At 35.6% G+C, this 16214-nt stretch overlaps 1 protein-coding gene across 1 annotated transcript; it reads right to left on the bottom strand.

Moving 5' to 3' along the window:
- Positions 1–1124: 1124 nt before the first annotated feature.
- Positions 1125–4672, bottom strand: LOC123537427 (apolipoprotein D-like). The gene is made up of 4 exons (XM_045321142.2): positions 4367–4672; positions 3808–3871; positions 2828–2983; positions 1125–1447 (listed from the first exon to the last, which is right to left on the bottom strand). Exons 1-4 carry the CDS (start codon positions 4532–4534, stop codon positions 1206–1208), a joined length of 630 nt encoding a protein of 209 aa, XP_045177077.2. The 5' UTR covers positions 4535–4672; the 3' UTR covers positions 1125–1205.
- Positions 4673–16214: the final 11542 nt, after the last annotated feature.

The raw sequence follows: 16214 nt of genomic DNA, 5'->3' as shown, positions 1-16214 counted from the left end.
GTAATCTGAACTATTCTATGCTATTAAGATAAAAGTTACTCGGAAATCAAGTTCTTGCTTCCAAAAAAAAAAAAATGTACAAATTTTTCCTGCATGAAGTGTACTTCAGACTTTTACCTAAAAAAATTCAAAGTATAAACACCAAAAGAAAATGAACAAGTCCCTCCCATGTATATGAAGTTTACTTCAGACTTTAACTTATAAAAAAAAACTAAGTATAAATGCCAAAAGAAATTGTACAAGTCTTTCCCGCGTATATGAAGTGTACTGCACAAATTTCAAAGTATCTGCAGTGTACATGCAGTGTACTCTTTTCTTGTACAAGTCCCTCCTGCGTACATGCAGTGTACTCCTTAAATTTTCAGAGTCTGTGCTGCATACTTGAAGTGTACTAGTGGCCTTCTGCGTACATGCTGTGTACTCGTCGAAATAGTACGCGGCATGCAGTGTATGTAAAATGTACTCCTCTGGCGTACTACTGTGTTCGCGGCATATACACAGCAAATACGCAGCATGTACACCACAGAGGCTTGCTTCTGTAAGGGTCTTTATTGCATGCCAATGCTTTACTACTTGTTTGCCAGTAGAATAACACAATTGTGAACAACAGAAAATATTTATACAAAACCTTATCAGATTGTTTGCCTTCATTATAACATCTAGGTCAAGTGTCAGACAGGGACACCTGGAGTTAAAAATTTGGTCACTTTGTCAAATCATAGAATACTGTTGTAAACACTGCAGATGCCACTTTAATTCTATTGACATGAAGCCTTAATTTTCAGAATATTTATCTGTACAAAATCTTTGTCTGGTTCCAAATTGAGATACCTGTGTTCATAAAAAAAGGTCAAGACCTTTTTTTGATCCTTTAAGAATAAATGGTGAATGGTGTTTTTATGCAGAACTAACTTATTTCACAGATATGATGTATCACTTACATGAATTGATTTAAATATCAAGTTATGTGATCATCTGTATTGCTCTGCTAGATGTCAGCTTTATGTACTAGTTTATCATTTCATTACCTTGTATATACAGTGTTTGAAATGCTAGCTTTTATTTGAAGGTACAAAGGTAGTAGTCTTTTAGAAAAGGGTTGTTTTGAATATACAAAGAGTATCAAAGCTTAAAAAATGTAATTTACATACAATGCTATGTATCGTTTATAGTAACAAAATAAAGTACAAAAATATCATAAACATTCAATGGTGATTTGAGTTATAAATACAGTCTTTGCCATGGTATGTATTTATAGGCTTATTGTAAAATGTCCTAAAGCCGTGCTCCTTCAAGAATGTATTAACTTCTGCTTCATAATCCATGTGGTATATGTCTGGGTCTCTAGCCAGTACGAAGAGCGTTCCCCTTACATTGTCGCTAACAATGGAATATTGATACTGGAACTTATCACCATATGTCGCTGGTCCAAGCTTCAATACCCAGTCTGAAATAGCGAAAGAAAATGTTAGCGAAAAGTTAGAAAACTTGACCTTAACTTTCATCCACATTTACTTGTCATCTTATGCTCTGTTGGTTCTACATTAAACACTCTAGTCTTAATATCTAAACTTTTAAGCTTATTTTAGCACAAAGTGCTTTTTCTGAGTTTTAGATAAAACCCATAAGTGCAACTAGACTTGATATTGACCACCCCACATGTGTGTTTTCTGACTGCATAATGATAAATCTTACACTGTAATAACTGGATTTCTGTTGAGGTATCATTGAAGACTATAATGTGAAAAAATATACCATATTTTTTCATGTAATTTATATTTTCTTTTTCAGTAGACAATACACTTTCAAATGATACCAAAATTATATGAGCTTACCAGGCACCAATTTTTGATATATTTCAATAGCACTTTTATAATTATACTGGGCGTCATTGAAAAGTTACCACTTAATATCTATACCTCTACCTTTTTATACAATATCGACGTCACTTTTTCATGGCCTGTGCGCGGGCTATTTCTCATAGACCCTGAGAGTAATAGACCCTGTCTGATCATGTCTCCTAACCCATTTCATACTGTCAGGTGAGAACAGCACATACGACGTGCAATTTCACGACATGAAAACATGCCAGTGGCCTGATGGCGTTGATCATGCCTTAAACGTGGCATTCTTAGCAAGGATATTCTGTTTTTTAAGGTATTCCTTTTAGTCTGTCGACTAACTTTCAAGTGCGATGAATGATTTGCGATAGAATTTTCGTATATGTCGACATTGCTGGAAAAAGTCATTTTGCACGTGCAGCCCGTGCATCAAATGGAGTTAATCGAATTTGACAAATCTTTACACCAGTGACGTCTCAGTAGCGTCAAAAATGTACTTGTGTTATGCTTTTAACACAGTCCAATGCGATTTTTAAAATATAAGGGCCATTAGGGTGGTAACTTTTTAGTGACGCTGAGTATATATAGAACTTGGTTATTTGTGGATCGGATACCTTAACGGGAACATTTGCGTTATTCAGGAGCCTGATTGGTTAGCCTTATCAGTGTGGTATCCATGACTTGTCATAAATAAATATGCGACCTGTTTCGATTCGGCCGGGATTAAGGATTGTCAATAAGAAGCTCTTATATTACCATATTTATACCAAATTTGGTACGTGGATTCATATGGCTCTTTCGTTAATGCATGTCGTTAAAGCAAGACACTGCTCATTGAAGAAAGATTTATCAAGTTGCTAAGACTCAAAGTAGATGCTTCTTTATTCTCGCTCCAAATTATTATACCCAGACTTAAAAATTCTAATTTTTTTATCGTAACTTGTGACGATAAGAAAGTCAGTCGTGAGAACGGGATGAATACTTACAGGATGCGCCTACTGGAACAGTTTGCAAACGAACAGTGAATTTGCCAGGCTCATTTGACGATGTTGCCGAACCAGTGATGACTTTTAAAGGACCGGTAGCGTTATGTAGTCGCTCAGAGTTCAAAACTGACACAGTGCCATTAGCCCATAGTTCATCTGAAGAAAAGTTTAAAGAGGTTAGTTTAACCATGCATGGAGAACTATATATTAATTTGACATATAACATAATTCAAATTTATTTATTATCTCCGTTTTCGGTCACTGGGTACAGCGCGATGCGTATAACCTGTATACACCGTCTGACTACGAAATGGGAAGGACTGTTTACTGATGTTGCAAGAACTTGGGGCCCGACCCATTTGCTTATTTTTTGGCTGTACATGTACACTTACTGATGTATGTTATTATAAACGTAAATAAGATAAGCAATAAGATTAAACTAAACTACGATTTTGAACGATAAAAATGAATAAATGATGGCGGATGAATGATGATAGTAATAAATAATGACTACGTTGAATGAATGAATGAATGAATAAATATTCTTACATTCGAGATTTTCTCCTATTTATGATTATTCAAGTTTTCGTATCATGGAATTATTTAACCGCAGGTGTTGAAAGTTAAATTCGAAAGAAATTCAAGATGTATTAAAGTAAAACTAGTGGTTACCATCCGTACACTGCGTTTCTTTTTTACTTATCTTATTCAGATATATCATTTCTGAAGTTATATGTTCGTCTGAGTGAAATAAGAGAGAACATAAACATATACAGCTGAAATGGCACACACAAAAACTCGTTCGATGAGGTGGTTCTTATATAACTGAACAGTTAGTACATTTAGATCGAGTGACGAATCAAGCTGATAAAGAAAGTGCATGGACACTGGGTCAGGACACAAAGTATGACCTAGATCAGTGTTTTTATTTTATCCGTTTTTCTTTAATCATTTCGTTTAAAGGGCAGTTTTTTACTTACAGTCAGCAGTCACACAGTAAGCATCTGATTCCCAGAGGAAAACCACAGATTGACTGGCATACATCTGAAATTGTGATACAAAACAATACCCATTAAACTAACAAGTTCATTAATTTTAAAATCTAGAAATAGTTTAAAGGTCGCGAGCAAATTAACTTCCCTGTCGTTTTATATAATAAAATCTAGCAATAATATTGACGAGTTCAGTAAAACCTATATGAAGGTTCGAGTGAAAAAAATAGCAAAGTCGGTAAAATCAAGCATAAATCTTACACGCAGAACTTTATTATACAGATATATTGAACAAACGACATGATACCCCAGGACCAGAAAAATTAACAACAATACCATATACATGTAGAAGTCTCTATACAAGATGATCAAGATATATTTGATTTAATTTGTTTGTTTCACATCCACCAGAGGTTCGTCAAAATCTCGAGACGACCATGGTAGACCTCTGGTATGCGAAAATGCAATCATCGGGCAAAACCGCACTTAATTACAAAAGTTAGGTCGATACTAACATGTTCAAACAACGCAAAAAGCTAAACCTCACCTGATACCATCTTCCGAGGTATTTATTTAAATCGAGTGCACCCACTGTTTGCGGCGCTTTCCCCAGAAATGTGTCCAAAATAAAACAGTTTACAGAAAGCGGAAGCACGATCGCCGCAAAACACAATCTTAAAGAAAACATTTTTACACAGTAGGACACTTTGTTCATTTACAAAGAGTACACTGTTTTTGCCTCTTTTATAGGCAGGAGCTATTGTGTAACAAAAAAAAAATGCCGAAAGTAGTGTTGTCAGCACGTTGTTTCTTTAAACATGGTCGTCAACGTGACCTACCAATTTGATTATAAAACGTGACTGAACCGACAAAATTTATTTCAAAATAATTTTATCAAAGACATTGTCAGAAAACTTGAAGATGTGTGCAAAGTGTTTTCTTTTTCATCGATATTTTTTTCACAGGGCTTTGAAAGTCATCGGGAAAACAATGTGTGTGCGTCCGTCTGCGACGATAGTTCAGTCGAATTATATCTTTTAATATGATCAAAATTGTTAAATCAAGTTTAGTATTGAGGAAGGCATTTGCTATTTAAAATACATTTTTGAAACCACGCTGAAATATTACATTACATAGTGTTTATTTCAAAGCTTATCGCATGGTTTTTAAAGAAATACCGCGTCGCTTTTCGTACTTTTGTTTGTGAAATTAGTCAAGATAAGTCAGAAAAGTGCCATATTTTAATAATATAGGTTAAACAAGAAGTGGAAATTATCACGAATAAAGTAACTAAACTAGAAAATGCTTTTGTAAAAAGCGCATGTCTCCCCCAATGCAAAGTCCTATAGGCAAGAAGTCAATAGGGGTCAGGAGCGAAAGTCGAAGAGACACTGATGGTTGGCTGCAATAGGGATCATCTACTTGGCATGTCCAGTCATCCCGCTAAATTTAACACTCTTGGCCTAGTGGTTCTCAAGTCACTGTTCAGGCTCCTGTGACCTTGACCTTTGATCAAGTGACCTCAAAATAAATAGGGGTCATCTACTCTGCATGTCCAATAATCCTATTAAGTTTCAACATTGTAGGTCAAGTGGTTCTCAAGTTATTTCCAAAAAATGATTTTACATGAACAGGCCACTGTGACCTTGACCTTTAATAGACTGACCCCAAAATCAATAGGGGACATCTACTCTGCATGTTCAATCATCCTATGAAGTTTCAACATTCTGGGTCAAGTGGTTCTCAAGTTATTGATCGGAACTGGTTATTAATGTTCAGGCCTCTGTGACCTTGACTTTAACGGAGTGACCCCAAAAACAATAGGGGTCATTTACTCTGCATGAACAATCATCCTATGAAGTTTCAACATTCTGGGTCGTTATTGATTGGAAATGGTTTTCCATGTTCAGGCCCCTGTGGCCTTGACCTTTAACAGAGTGACCCTAAAATCGTTAGGGGTCATCTACTCTGCATGAGCAATCATCCTATGAAGTTTCAACATTCTGGGTCAAGTGGTTCTCAAGTTACTGACCGGAAATGGTTTTCAATGTTCAGGCCCCTGTGACCTTGACCTTTCACAGAGTGACCCCAAAATCGTTAGGGGCCATCTACTCTGCATGACCAATCATCCTATTATGTTTCAACATTCTGGGTCAAGTGGTTCTCAAGTTACTGACCGGAAATGGTTATCAATGTTCAGGTCCCTGTGACCTTGACCTTTAATGGAGTGACCCCAAAATCGATAGGGGTCATCTACTTTGCATGCACAATCATCCTATGAAGTTTCAACACTCTGGGTCAAGTGGTTCTCTAGTTATTGATCGGAAATGGTTTTCCATGTTCAGGCCCCTGTGACCTTGACCTTTGATGGAGTGACCCCAAAATCAATAGGGGTCATCTACTCTTCATGACCAATCATCCTATGAAGTTTCAACGTTCTGGGTCAAGCGGTTCTCTAGTTATTGATCAGAAATGGTTTTCAATGTTAAGGCCCTTGTGACCTTGACCTTTAACGGAGTGACCCCAAAATCAACAGGGGTCATTTACTCTTCATGACCAATCATCCTATGAAGTTTCAACATTCTGGGTCAAGCGGTTCTCTAGTTATTGATCGGAAATGGTTTTCAATGTTCAGGCCCCTGTGACCTTGACCTTTGACGGAGTGACGCCAAAATCAATAGGGGTTATCTACTCTTCATGAGCAAACATCCTACGAAGTTTCAATACTCTGGGTCAAGTGGTTCTCTAGTTATTGATCGGAAATGGTTTTCAATGTTCAGGCCCCTGTGACCTTGACCTTTGACGGAGTGACCCCAAAAAACAATAGGGGTTATCTACTCCAGCAGCCCTACAACCCTATGAAGTTTGAAGGTCAAATGGTTCTCCAGTTATTGCTCGGAAATGAAGTGTGACGTACGGACGGACGGACGGACGGAAGGACGGACGGACGGACAGGGCAAAAACAATATGTCTCCTGGGGGAGACATAATTATGTGACGTCGGCGTGAATGGCGTTATTGAAACTTTTTAAGGTAGTTCTGCACGTTTGAAAAACCGGAAGTGATGGCGTAACGTCATTTATCCGGAAAACGTAGAATAAAGCCTGGATTCGGCGTAAGGAAATGAAAATCAATTTATGAATTAATCGAAACATTTGAGTAAATTTGTTATAATGGCACTGTTGCTATATTTTTAAAGTCAAAATATGATATTAAAACATATGACACGTTAGAAAAATCAAAATAATTTCTTAAAATTAACTTGAAATGCCCGGTTCCCTCTAATCATGGTAAAATATCTCAAAAGTAAGCACACGGACCTATACATTTTATTTCACCAAATTATAGGTCATGTGCTTATTTACAATTTTGAGAAGTTTCATCAAAATCTACATTGTAGAAAAAATTCTATTCGCGAAAATGTTATGAAAGTTATGATTTTCCCATAGACTCCCATTATGAAATATTGCGTGAGGTCCAAATTTTTCAAACCAGCCTAGCAAAAAATCAAGCACACGACCCTATCTTTTTTATTTGCTGAATTTTCTAGGTATATTTTGAAGTTTTGAAAAATTGGAGTTTAAGCAAATTCTACATTGTAGAAAAAATTTTGATCCAAACGTGCAGAACTACCTTAAGAAATGATACTAGTATATCCCTAAAAGTGATTTGTCGTGGAACAAAATCGCTGAAGTTCAGATGCAAAGGAAATATTTTATTCAACTCGTTTAATAAATTCAATATGAAAAGACACTCATGTAATATCCTCTGTATCTTAATTGAGCAGTCCGAGTGATATAATCATGCGCATCTAAACACCAATGGTTTTATTCAAGAGCATTCTAACGCGTTATCACATCTTAAAGACTAGTAACCACCAAATATTTGCCTGTTTTGTGTGGTTTTAATTTCCAAAGCGCTGTTATGATGTTTGACGCCTTTATCCTGCTAAATTTCTAATATGGACTGGTCCAACATTCAATTTTGGCAGTACCATTTATTATTCAAAGGGGTTTTCACTGAAAATGTAGTGACTGAATAGCGAACAGTGCAGACCATGATCAACCTGCACGGAATTGTAGACTGGTCTTAGTCTACAGTAGTCGCAAAGTTAGTATCACATGCCGCCAGCAGGCTAAATGTTAATTGCTACTTAAACTTGAACAGTACATGTGCTGCATAAGAATACACGGGTTTCATGCTTGGAATAAAACGGGTCATGTTAGAACAAGATACTTCTTCACGCACGGGTTAAAATATTTCGATTTCATATTCGGAGAATATTACTTAGTTCTGATATTTCAAAGCAGCTGGAGACACTAAACCAAATTTCAGAAAATGAAAAAGTAGTATTTGATTTTGCGGATTTGAAAACAGGACTTCAGAGAAGTTGTTATGACAACCAGTGGGAAGTTAGCAGTAGAACAGTAACAGCAGTAACAGCAGTATTACTGCTATTACTGCTATAACGTTGTAGCAGTAATAGCAGTTATACTGCTGTAACTGCCAGAACGCTATAGCAGTAATAGCAGTATTACTGCTACTACTGCTGGAAGTTATTGTTGTAAAGTTATAGCAGTAACAACAGTATTACTGCTGTTACTGTTGGCAGTTTTAGCAACAACAACAATATTACTGATGCTACTATTGGAAGTTTTAGCAGTAACAACAGTAGTCGGAAGTTGCGCAAAGTACAATAAGAAATCAATTTTATCAATTTATGCATTATTGGCCGTCGAAAAATTTTCAAAGCTGTTCTTTTTATAATGTTTTTGGTTTTTTTATGTCTCAGGAAACGGGCTTCAAGCCCTCTTGCGGCTGTTATTCACAACTTTTATGCAGGCTTTAGGATGCATTTCACGATATCGATATATTGTTGGTATGTTTGTTCAAAAAGTACTACATATAACATTGCCGGCGGATGTTCAGGATACCAATGGCTTCATATTTTTTAAAGTTTTTTTTTAATGTCCGAAATGGGTTCAAATCTTTATTACTGCTGTAATTCACAGCGTCCAGTGGGATTTTGGACAGGCTTTTTGGGAAATCAGTTTTGGTAACATTTTTGTGACGGGCGATGTTTTGATAGAGGGACAATCTGTTCCATAAGACTGTTGGGTGGAAAAGGGATGATGGAAGTTATCTGAACCACAGGCGCTTGAAGCTCTATCAATAAATATATGCATTACCATATCCCACCTACCTAATATACTAGTATGAAATACTACAGGTTGAAGAGATCTAACCTGCACATATATTTCATTCATAGAGCTTCAAACATCTGTGTCTGAACTGGGGAATGCGGGGATGCATAGCATTATTTCTTGCATACCAGACGGGGATTTCCGGTATTTTTACCGGTGCTGGAAAAATCCATCTTACACCCCGGGGTGTAAGATGACTCCTGTGCTGTAAATGACGTATTACGAACTACATAGGCCTATATGTAGAAGATTTATGTAGTAATCTATATTTTATTTAAAAAACGGAATACAAATTCAATACCTTGACAATCCCTCTTTATTCCTGATAGTATATTTCTCATTTCAAAAAACGTTATTTTATCAAAAATTCATAACGTTACGCTGCAACTGATTAAAAATAACCGGAACTAAAGATTGTTATTTGTCTTTGAAACGTTATGACGTCTTTCCTGTTTACGGACGTTGGTTTCCCGCGCTTTGTTTAAATACGATGCTGTGAGAAATAGTTCTAAAAAGAAAGCCGTTCGATTGATTTTACTATTATTATTATTATTTGAATATGGTATGCAAGAAAAAGATTCTTTCACTGGTTGTAGGTGCAAATGGGAATTTCCGGCCTCGAGGGTAAATGTTTAGGCGGTAACGAGGCTCCTGTCTGGTGAATCCGTGTTCACTAAACATTTTCAGTCTCAGCTGAGTTTGATAATGAAACTTTATTTGTCATTTATATCTAAATAGCATGTTTAAAACTAAATTTCAAGTTAATAAAAAATTTCAAATGACCTTTCAGTGGTGATGGTCAGTTTCAGTTGGAATTAAGTCTTGAAGTTTTAGTAAAATTGATATTAAAATTTCAAGCTCAAACTCAGTTGAGACTGAAAAATGTTTTGTGAACACGGGGATATTCAGAGAGGGAGATAACTACAAGATGATGGTGTATCTTGTAGACCATGCGAAGTTTATAATCTTAGAGTACGCATAGTAATTTGACCGATTTGAAGTGTACGCAGATGGACCAATTCAAACGTGTTAATATTGATCCTTGGGTATAGTAGCCATGCATACATTTTAGACATATTCTAGTTTTGGACTGACAACGACTATACGTATTAGACCTTCCTGGTTTTTGTAAGACAGTGATTTGACCATTTTCATGTGTTGTTTTGACGTTTGTTCTGATTTTATATGATTCTTGATAATTGTGTACTCCAGTTAAATTCATGACAGATGTCGACAGCAAGGTATTTTGCATCTTTAATTGTAGGTAAGGTCTGACCATGAATTTAAGATTGTAAGGATATTCAATGGGCTTTTGCTATTGTGGGCAATGTGAAGGACCTGGCTACTACTTGAAATAAATTCGATGTCCAACAACATTGCCTATTTTTGCTGAGATCATTGTGATACCTTAGGCAATCTGAGTTGAAAGTTACAGTATGGTAGATGACTGTATAGTCTGCAGATTAGCGAATCAGGGGGAGAATAAGTAGAAAGTGGAGTAAGGAGAGAAGGGGACATCGGATATAAAAGGCACTTCATCAAATGCGATACAGTCAACTACGACTGACTGCGATCTTCCTATGAGAAAATCCGTATTCAATGCACGGTTGTGTCAGCGCCATCATGTTCTTCGAGTTTGTGTCCCGACTCGGACATGTTTTTTCTTTCTCTTTTAGAATGGTTTAACAAAACTCATGATCTAATGTTCATAATATGACAAAACATCATCGATTAAATGTCTGATCCGCAAACGTAAACGCTTATACCGCCGTGCTCGTTTAACAAATCTTACTTCTGACTGGAATAAATTTCGCACATTACGCAACCAAATTATATCTGTTATCAAACTTGCAAAAAAACAACATTCGGATAAAGCTATTGACTCTCTATTAAATAACCGTGGCAGTAAGTCGTGGTGGTCAGTCATTAAGGCATTTATGTCACCAAGCTGTACTAATTCCATACCACCTCTACAAGTTAATTCAGATACATTGCAGGATGATGTTGAAAAGGCCAATGCATTCAATAACTTCTTTGTTGCTCAAACAAAACTAAATGCTGATTCTCAAGCTGATCCCCAACCACCTCACTACAATATTAGTACCCAATTATCTAATATACATTTTGAACCTGATGAACTTATTCCAATTTTGCAGTCGCTTCCACTTGGAAAGGCCACTGGTCCCGACCTTATACACAATCGTATTCTAAGGGAAGGAGCCGATCAGTTAAATGTTCCTTTAAGCTGTATTTTTAATAAGTCTCTCGAGGAAGGAATATTTCCTACTCAGTGGAAATTAGCAAACGTATGTCCTGTTTATAAAAAGGACGACCCATCACTGGTTTCAAATTATAGACCAATTTCTCTTCTTTCTACCATGAGTAAAGTTTTTGAACGTGTTATGTACAAACATATTTTTAACCATCTAGTAGTTAACAATATCCTTACAGAGTACCAGTCTGGATTCTTACCTCGCGATTCTACAACTAACCAGCTGACATATTTATATCATAAATTTTGTGAAGCTGTGGACTCTGGTAAAGAATTGCGCGTTGTATTCTGTGATATCAGCAAAGCTTTTGATAAAGTATGGCACAAGGGACTACTTTTAAAACTTAAGGCAATTGGACTGTCAAATAAAAGTTCTTTCCTGGTTTGAAAATTATTTGTCGAATAGATATCAGCAAGTACAACTTAATGGTAAATCGTCAAGGTCGGCCAAAATTGAAGCAGGAGTTCCCCAGGGTTCTATTTTAGGTCCCCTACTATTTTTAATCTATATTAATGACATTGTGCGCGATATTCAAGCAAATATAAGACATTTTGCTGATGATACCAGCCTGTCGATATTAGTGGACGATCCCATTCATGCATCAAATATTCTTAATAGTGATTTACAGAAAATAGAATTGTGGGCTGAAACATAGCTAGTTACTTTTAATGCCCAAAAGACAAATTCTATGATAATATCTAGAAAAAATAACAAACCATTTCATCCACCAATAGTCATGAAAGATCAGCAAATTGCTGAAGTAACTGAACATAAACATTTAGGACTATTTCTTTCTAATGACTGTACATGGCGTTCACATTTTAATTATATCCTGGACAAAGCTGGGGTAGAGTAAATGTTATTAGGTCACTCAAATTCAAACTTGATAGAAAGTCATTAGAAACTATTTACTTTTCTTTTATAAACCTCTTTTGGAATACAGTGATGTTGTATTTGATAACTGTTATTTATATGAAAAACAAGAATCGACAAAATTCAGACTGAAGCGGCAAGAATCGTGACAGGTACACCAGATTAGTATCACTTGAAAAACTTTATCATGAAACAGGCTGGCAGACGCTTGAAAATAGACGTTATATTCATAAACTCACATTGTTTTACAAATTCAGTATTCTCTTGTCCTTGACTACCTAAACTCACTTATCCTACGAGAATTAGTGAACCCAGATATAACTTACGTAATCCAGACTGTATCCCCACCATAGCAAGTAAAACGTCTTTGTTTTACAACTCCTTCTTTCCGTCTACAATTAGAGCCTGGAACTCATTACCTGATGAATTAAGAAATGCCCCGTCCTTGAATATATTCAAGAACCTTCTAAGTAATATAAATAAGCCACCACAAGTCCCCTCTTACTTCTTTAGTCGGTCCAAGAAAACTTCAATTCTCCATACCCGCTTGCGTACCGAATGTAGCGCATTGAATGCGCATCTATTTGCCAGGAATATTGTGGATTCACCGCAATGCCAATGCGGAAGTGAGGAATCGAATTTTCATTACTTTCTCTCTTGTCCGTTTTACATTGATGAAAGAAATATTCTACTGGATGGTGTAAATTCAGTTTCTTCGGATATTGATATTACTACTGATTTATTACTCTATGGCAATTCCTACCTAACAGATGATACAAACACTACAATATTTAAATTAGTCTATAGTTCATTGAGTCTTCTAAACGTTTTGAATAATACTTGAAATTAACCATCTGCCCATTCTCGTCAAGTCTTCATGTCTCACACTTATTATTTTCACTTTTTTTACAGTTATAATAATTGTTATTACTTCATGACATTTATGAAAATTGACTATTAGTAATCTCATATACTACCCGGAATGTGTAACTGTTTCATACAGGAAAAGATCTATATAAGCCTTAGGCTTTCGATCCTATCCTAAGCGTTTTTGTGAATTCTGTTGATTGTATATGTATTTTGTAAACTATCTCGCTAATAAAATATGTTTAAACCAATATGACAAAACTTCAATTTAAGGACCTTTAAACATGTTCTTTTTTAAGATATTTGTTACATATTCTAATGGTTTAAAGGGACACAACTCCAGCATCCTTATGATTATGTACTTGTGTTATTCCATACATATATTGCTTGCATCATTCTACTGTTAAGTTTACTTCAATAAACGTGTATTATTATTAACATACTTGGCGTTCATCACTTTCTACCAACAATGTATAATGTTCAATATTCAAATGAATTCAAATGAACTTCATTTATTGATCTATTATAGTCTGTTCATGCAGACTTAAAAAGATCTTACAACTCGTGCACATACTGAAAGAGATTGTAAGTAATTCTTACAATACGTAGGTTCCTGGCAAACTGGACAGAAAATGGGCCTTATATGGTTTGCTTTCATGATACGCCCATTTTGGAAAAACAGGAAGTATAGTATGTGATGGCGCGTGTGTCTGTCCGTCTTTCAGTCATATTACATGTGCAGAGCATATCTTAAAAATCATGCACTTTAAACTTGGTATGTAGATAGATTCGGAGTGCGCATAAATAGGGCCGGTAGGTCAAAGGTTAATGTTACAAATTGAGCTCATATGTCATATTTCGTGGCCGGAACTGAAGAGTCCATGAAACTATGTGCAGACAGCATGAACTGGGTTAATACTGGAGTACAAAAACAGGCAAACATTATATAAATCATTGTCTTAAATATCCTACATTATAAACATCTGTCACAGAACTGTAATTTAAATGAAAGGACTTTATAGATCAAAGTCAAGAAAGAAATCAATGGAGCAATTATGTCACACACCACGTCCTATTATATTCACCAGCCCTTATATTTTACGGGTGGAATAATGTTTCAATTAAAAGCTTCTAGTTGTTGCAAGATAAGACGTAAATTTGCATTCTTATGCCTTTATTTTACCTTGAAAATATGTATTTGAATATGTAAATATTTTTATAAATTACCGAAATTGTCCGAAAATTGGGGTCGCCAAAACATGTGACAGGCGAAAAAGGTAATCAAACCTGGAATGATTTATGAAATAACAGTTTCTAACTTATTTTCTATGACCAAAGTTATTATTTACCAATGATTTCTATTTGTCTAACGCCCATAAAACAACAAACACCAGCACGATAAAAACGGATCCATTTGTAATGTTCGATATTGTCGCTTTTTCATAGTACTATTTTGTATGGCATTTTTTGTGTTTTAAGTGAATTGTAACATCGAAATTAGTAAAAAAAAAAAAAAAAAAAAAAAAAACAACACATAAACAATCGCTATTCTTACTGCCGATTTTAATAGATTTGCAAAATTACAAAATACATTTGTATGCCTTTTGATTTTTTGAAGAAATGGTTGTCGTCTGTTTATACAAATTTATTTTAATGTTCCAGACTGAGTTATTATCATTTTTTTTTATAATTTGTTTAACATACCTGTGGTAATTTGAAATGACAGAATGGTAAAACAGTCAAATTTTATGCCATTTACTGGAAATAATCAACGCATGATTTTAAATGGTAAGGACCAAGAATTAACAAGGTTCTGCCTGTATGATTATACTGTAATATACGAGACCTCAACTACAGCACTTTTGACAGTTTTAGCTTTAAAGTATATTAAAGGTACCAAAATGCTTCCACTCTAGCTGCTTTATACTTTTGTCTATGTAAATGCTTAAATATGAAATGACGTTATATTTAGAGAGTACCTGATCTAAAATGTGTTGATGGTAAGGAGGTTACAACTCAGTTAATAAGGAATGTTAACCCCAAAAAATTAAAAACGAGATAATGTCACCTTAATAAGAAACCGGATTAGCATATACAAAGTACCATACATGTTAAAATAATAATTAATTATATAGAAACTATTTAAAACATTTTTCTATTTAAAATGTTGTAACAGATTTTGGCACTTAATGTAAACAACCGGGAATCACTGAGAAATTTTTTCAAGGTATGCGTATCTGAAAATGTAATAAAAAATCTGGTTCGACTTCTTTTGCTTTTTGTGTTAGCTGCCAACACACACACACCCTGAAGTTTACATCCATGCGTGCACTGATGTGATTGAGGTTTGAGGAGACTGCTTTCTCGGAACATCATTCTTTTTATCGTTGTTCTGATGAGCTGATATTTTTTTCTGCCGTTTGCTTCCCAAACGACAGTTTATCATTCACCAACACTCCTATATATTTTTCTACAATATATAGATAATCATCTTTGAGTTTATTCTGTTTTTGTTCTAATCCTTTTCCACTGATTGACATGGTTTAAAAACTACAACAACCATATTTTTCAGACCATTTCTGAATGTAGTATATATCTTCTTACAGCGGATTTCTGTCTCAGGAGCTTGCCGCTTAATTACGGTACTGTTTTGCTGTCTTGCCGATTTGAAATTAAACTTATCTTTCCTTACCTTACCTTACCTTTACCGTACTTCACCTCACCAATCACCTCACCTCATCTCATCTCATCTCATCTCATCTCATCTCACCTCACCTCACCTCACCCCACTTCACCTTACCTTACCTTACCTTACCTTACCTTACCTTACCTTATCCCTATAAATGATCTTCATGAAGTCACGGTAAGCCACGTTTGTGATGCCACCTGAATCAAGAATTTCAGTCACCCTGTTGACCGTCCTGAGCTAAACCCAAACTGTCTGTCACTGCGGAAAAAGTTCTGCTACACCATGTTTACCGCACATTACTCTCCAGTACTTTGAATAAGATACAAGACAAACTTACTGGTCTGAAATTTCAGAATTCTATTTAATTCAAGAAACCTCATCACGCATCTTTTCTGTCGGACAAAATCAGATTTATCATGCGTTTTAGTAAATCATGCAACAGTGTGTACGGTACAGTACCGCTCGTTACAGGGAATAGACCCAACCATAA

Source organism: Mercenaria mercenaria, chromosome 17 (genome assembly GCF_021730395.1).
Source record: "Mercenaria mercenaria strain notata chromosome 17, MADL_Memer_1, whole genome shotgun sequence".
In the NCBI taxonomy this organism is placed as follows: domain Eukaryota; kingdom Metazoa; phylum Mollusca; class Bivalvia; order Venerida; family Veneridae; genus Mercenaria; species Mercenaria mercenaria.
This window is presented reverse-complemented; position numbering and strand designations above follow the sequence as displayed.

Excerpts from the sequence above, each read along its gene's own strand:
- LOC123537427 (XM_045321142.2), bottom strand. The coding sequence starts at position 4,534 with ATGAACAAAGTGTCCTACTGTGTAAAAATGTTTTCTTTAAGATTGTGT. Across the intron at positions 2,984-3,807 it reads TTACTGTGTGACTGCTGACT|ATGAACTATGGGCTAATGGC; the intron begins GTAAGTAAAAAA and ends ACTTTTCTTCAG. Across the intron at positions 1,448-2,827 it reads TGTTCCAGTAGGCGCATCCT|ACTGGGTATTGAAGCTTGGA; the intron begins GTAAGTATTCAT and ends TCGCTATTTCAG.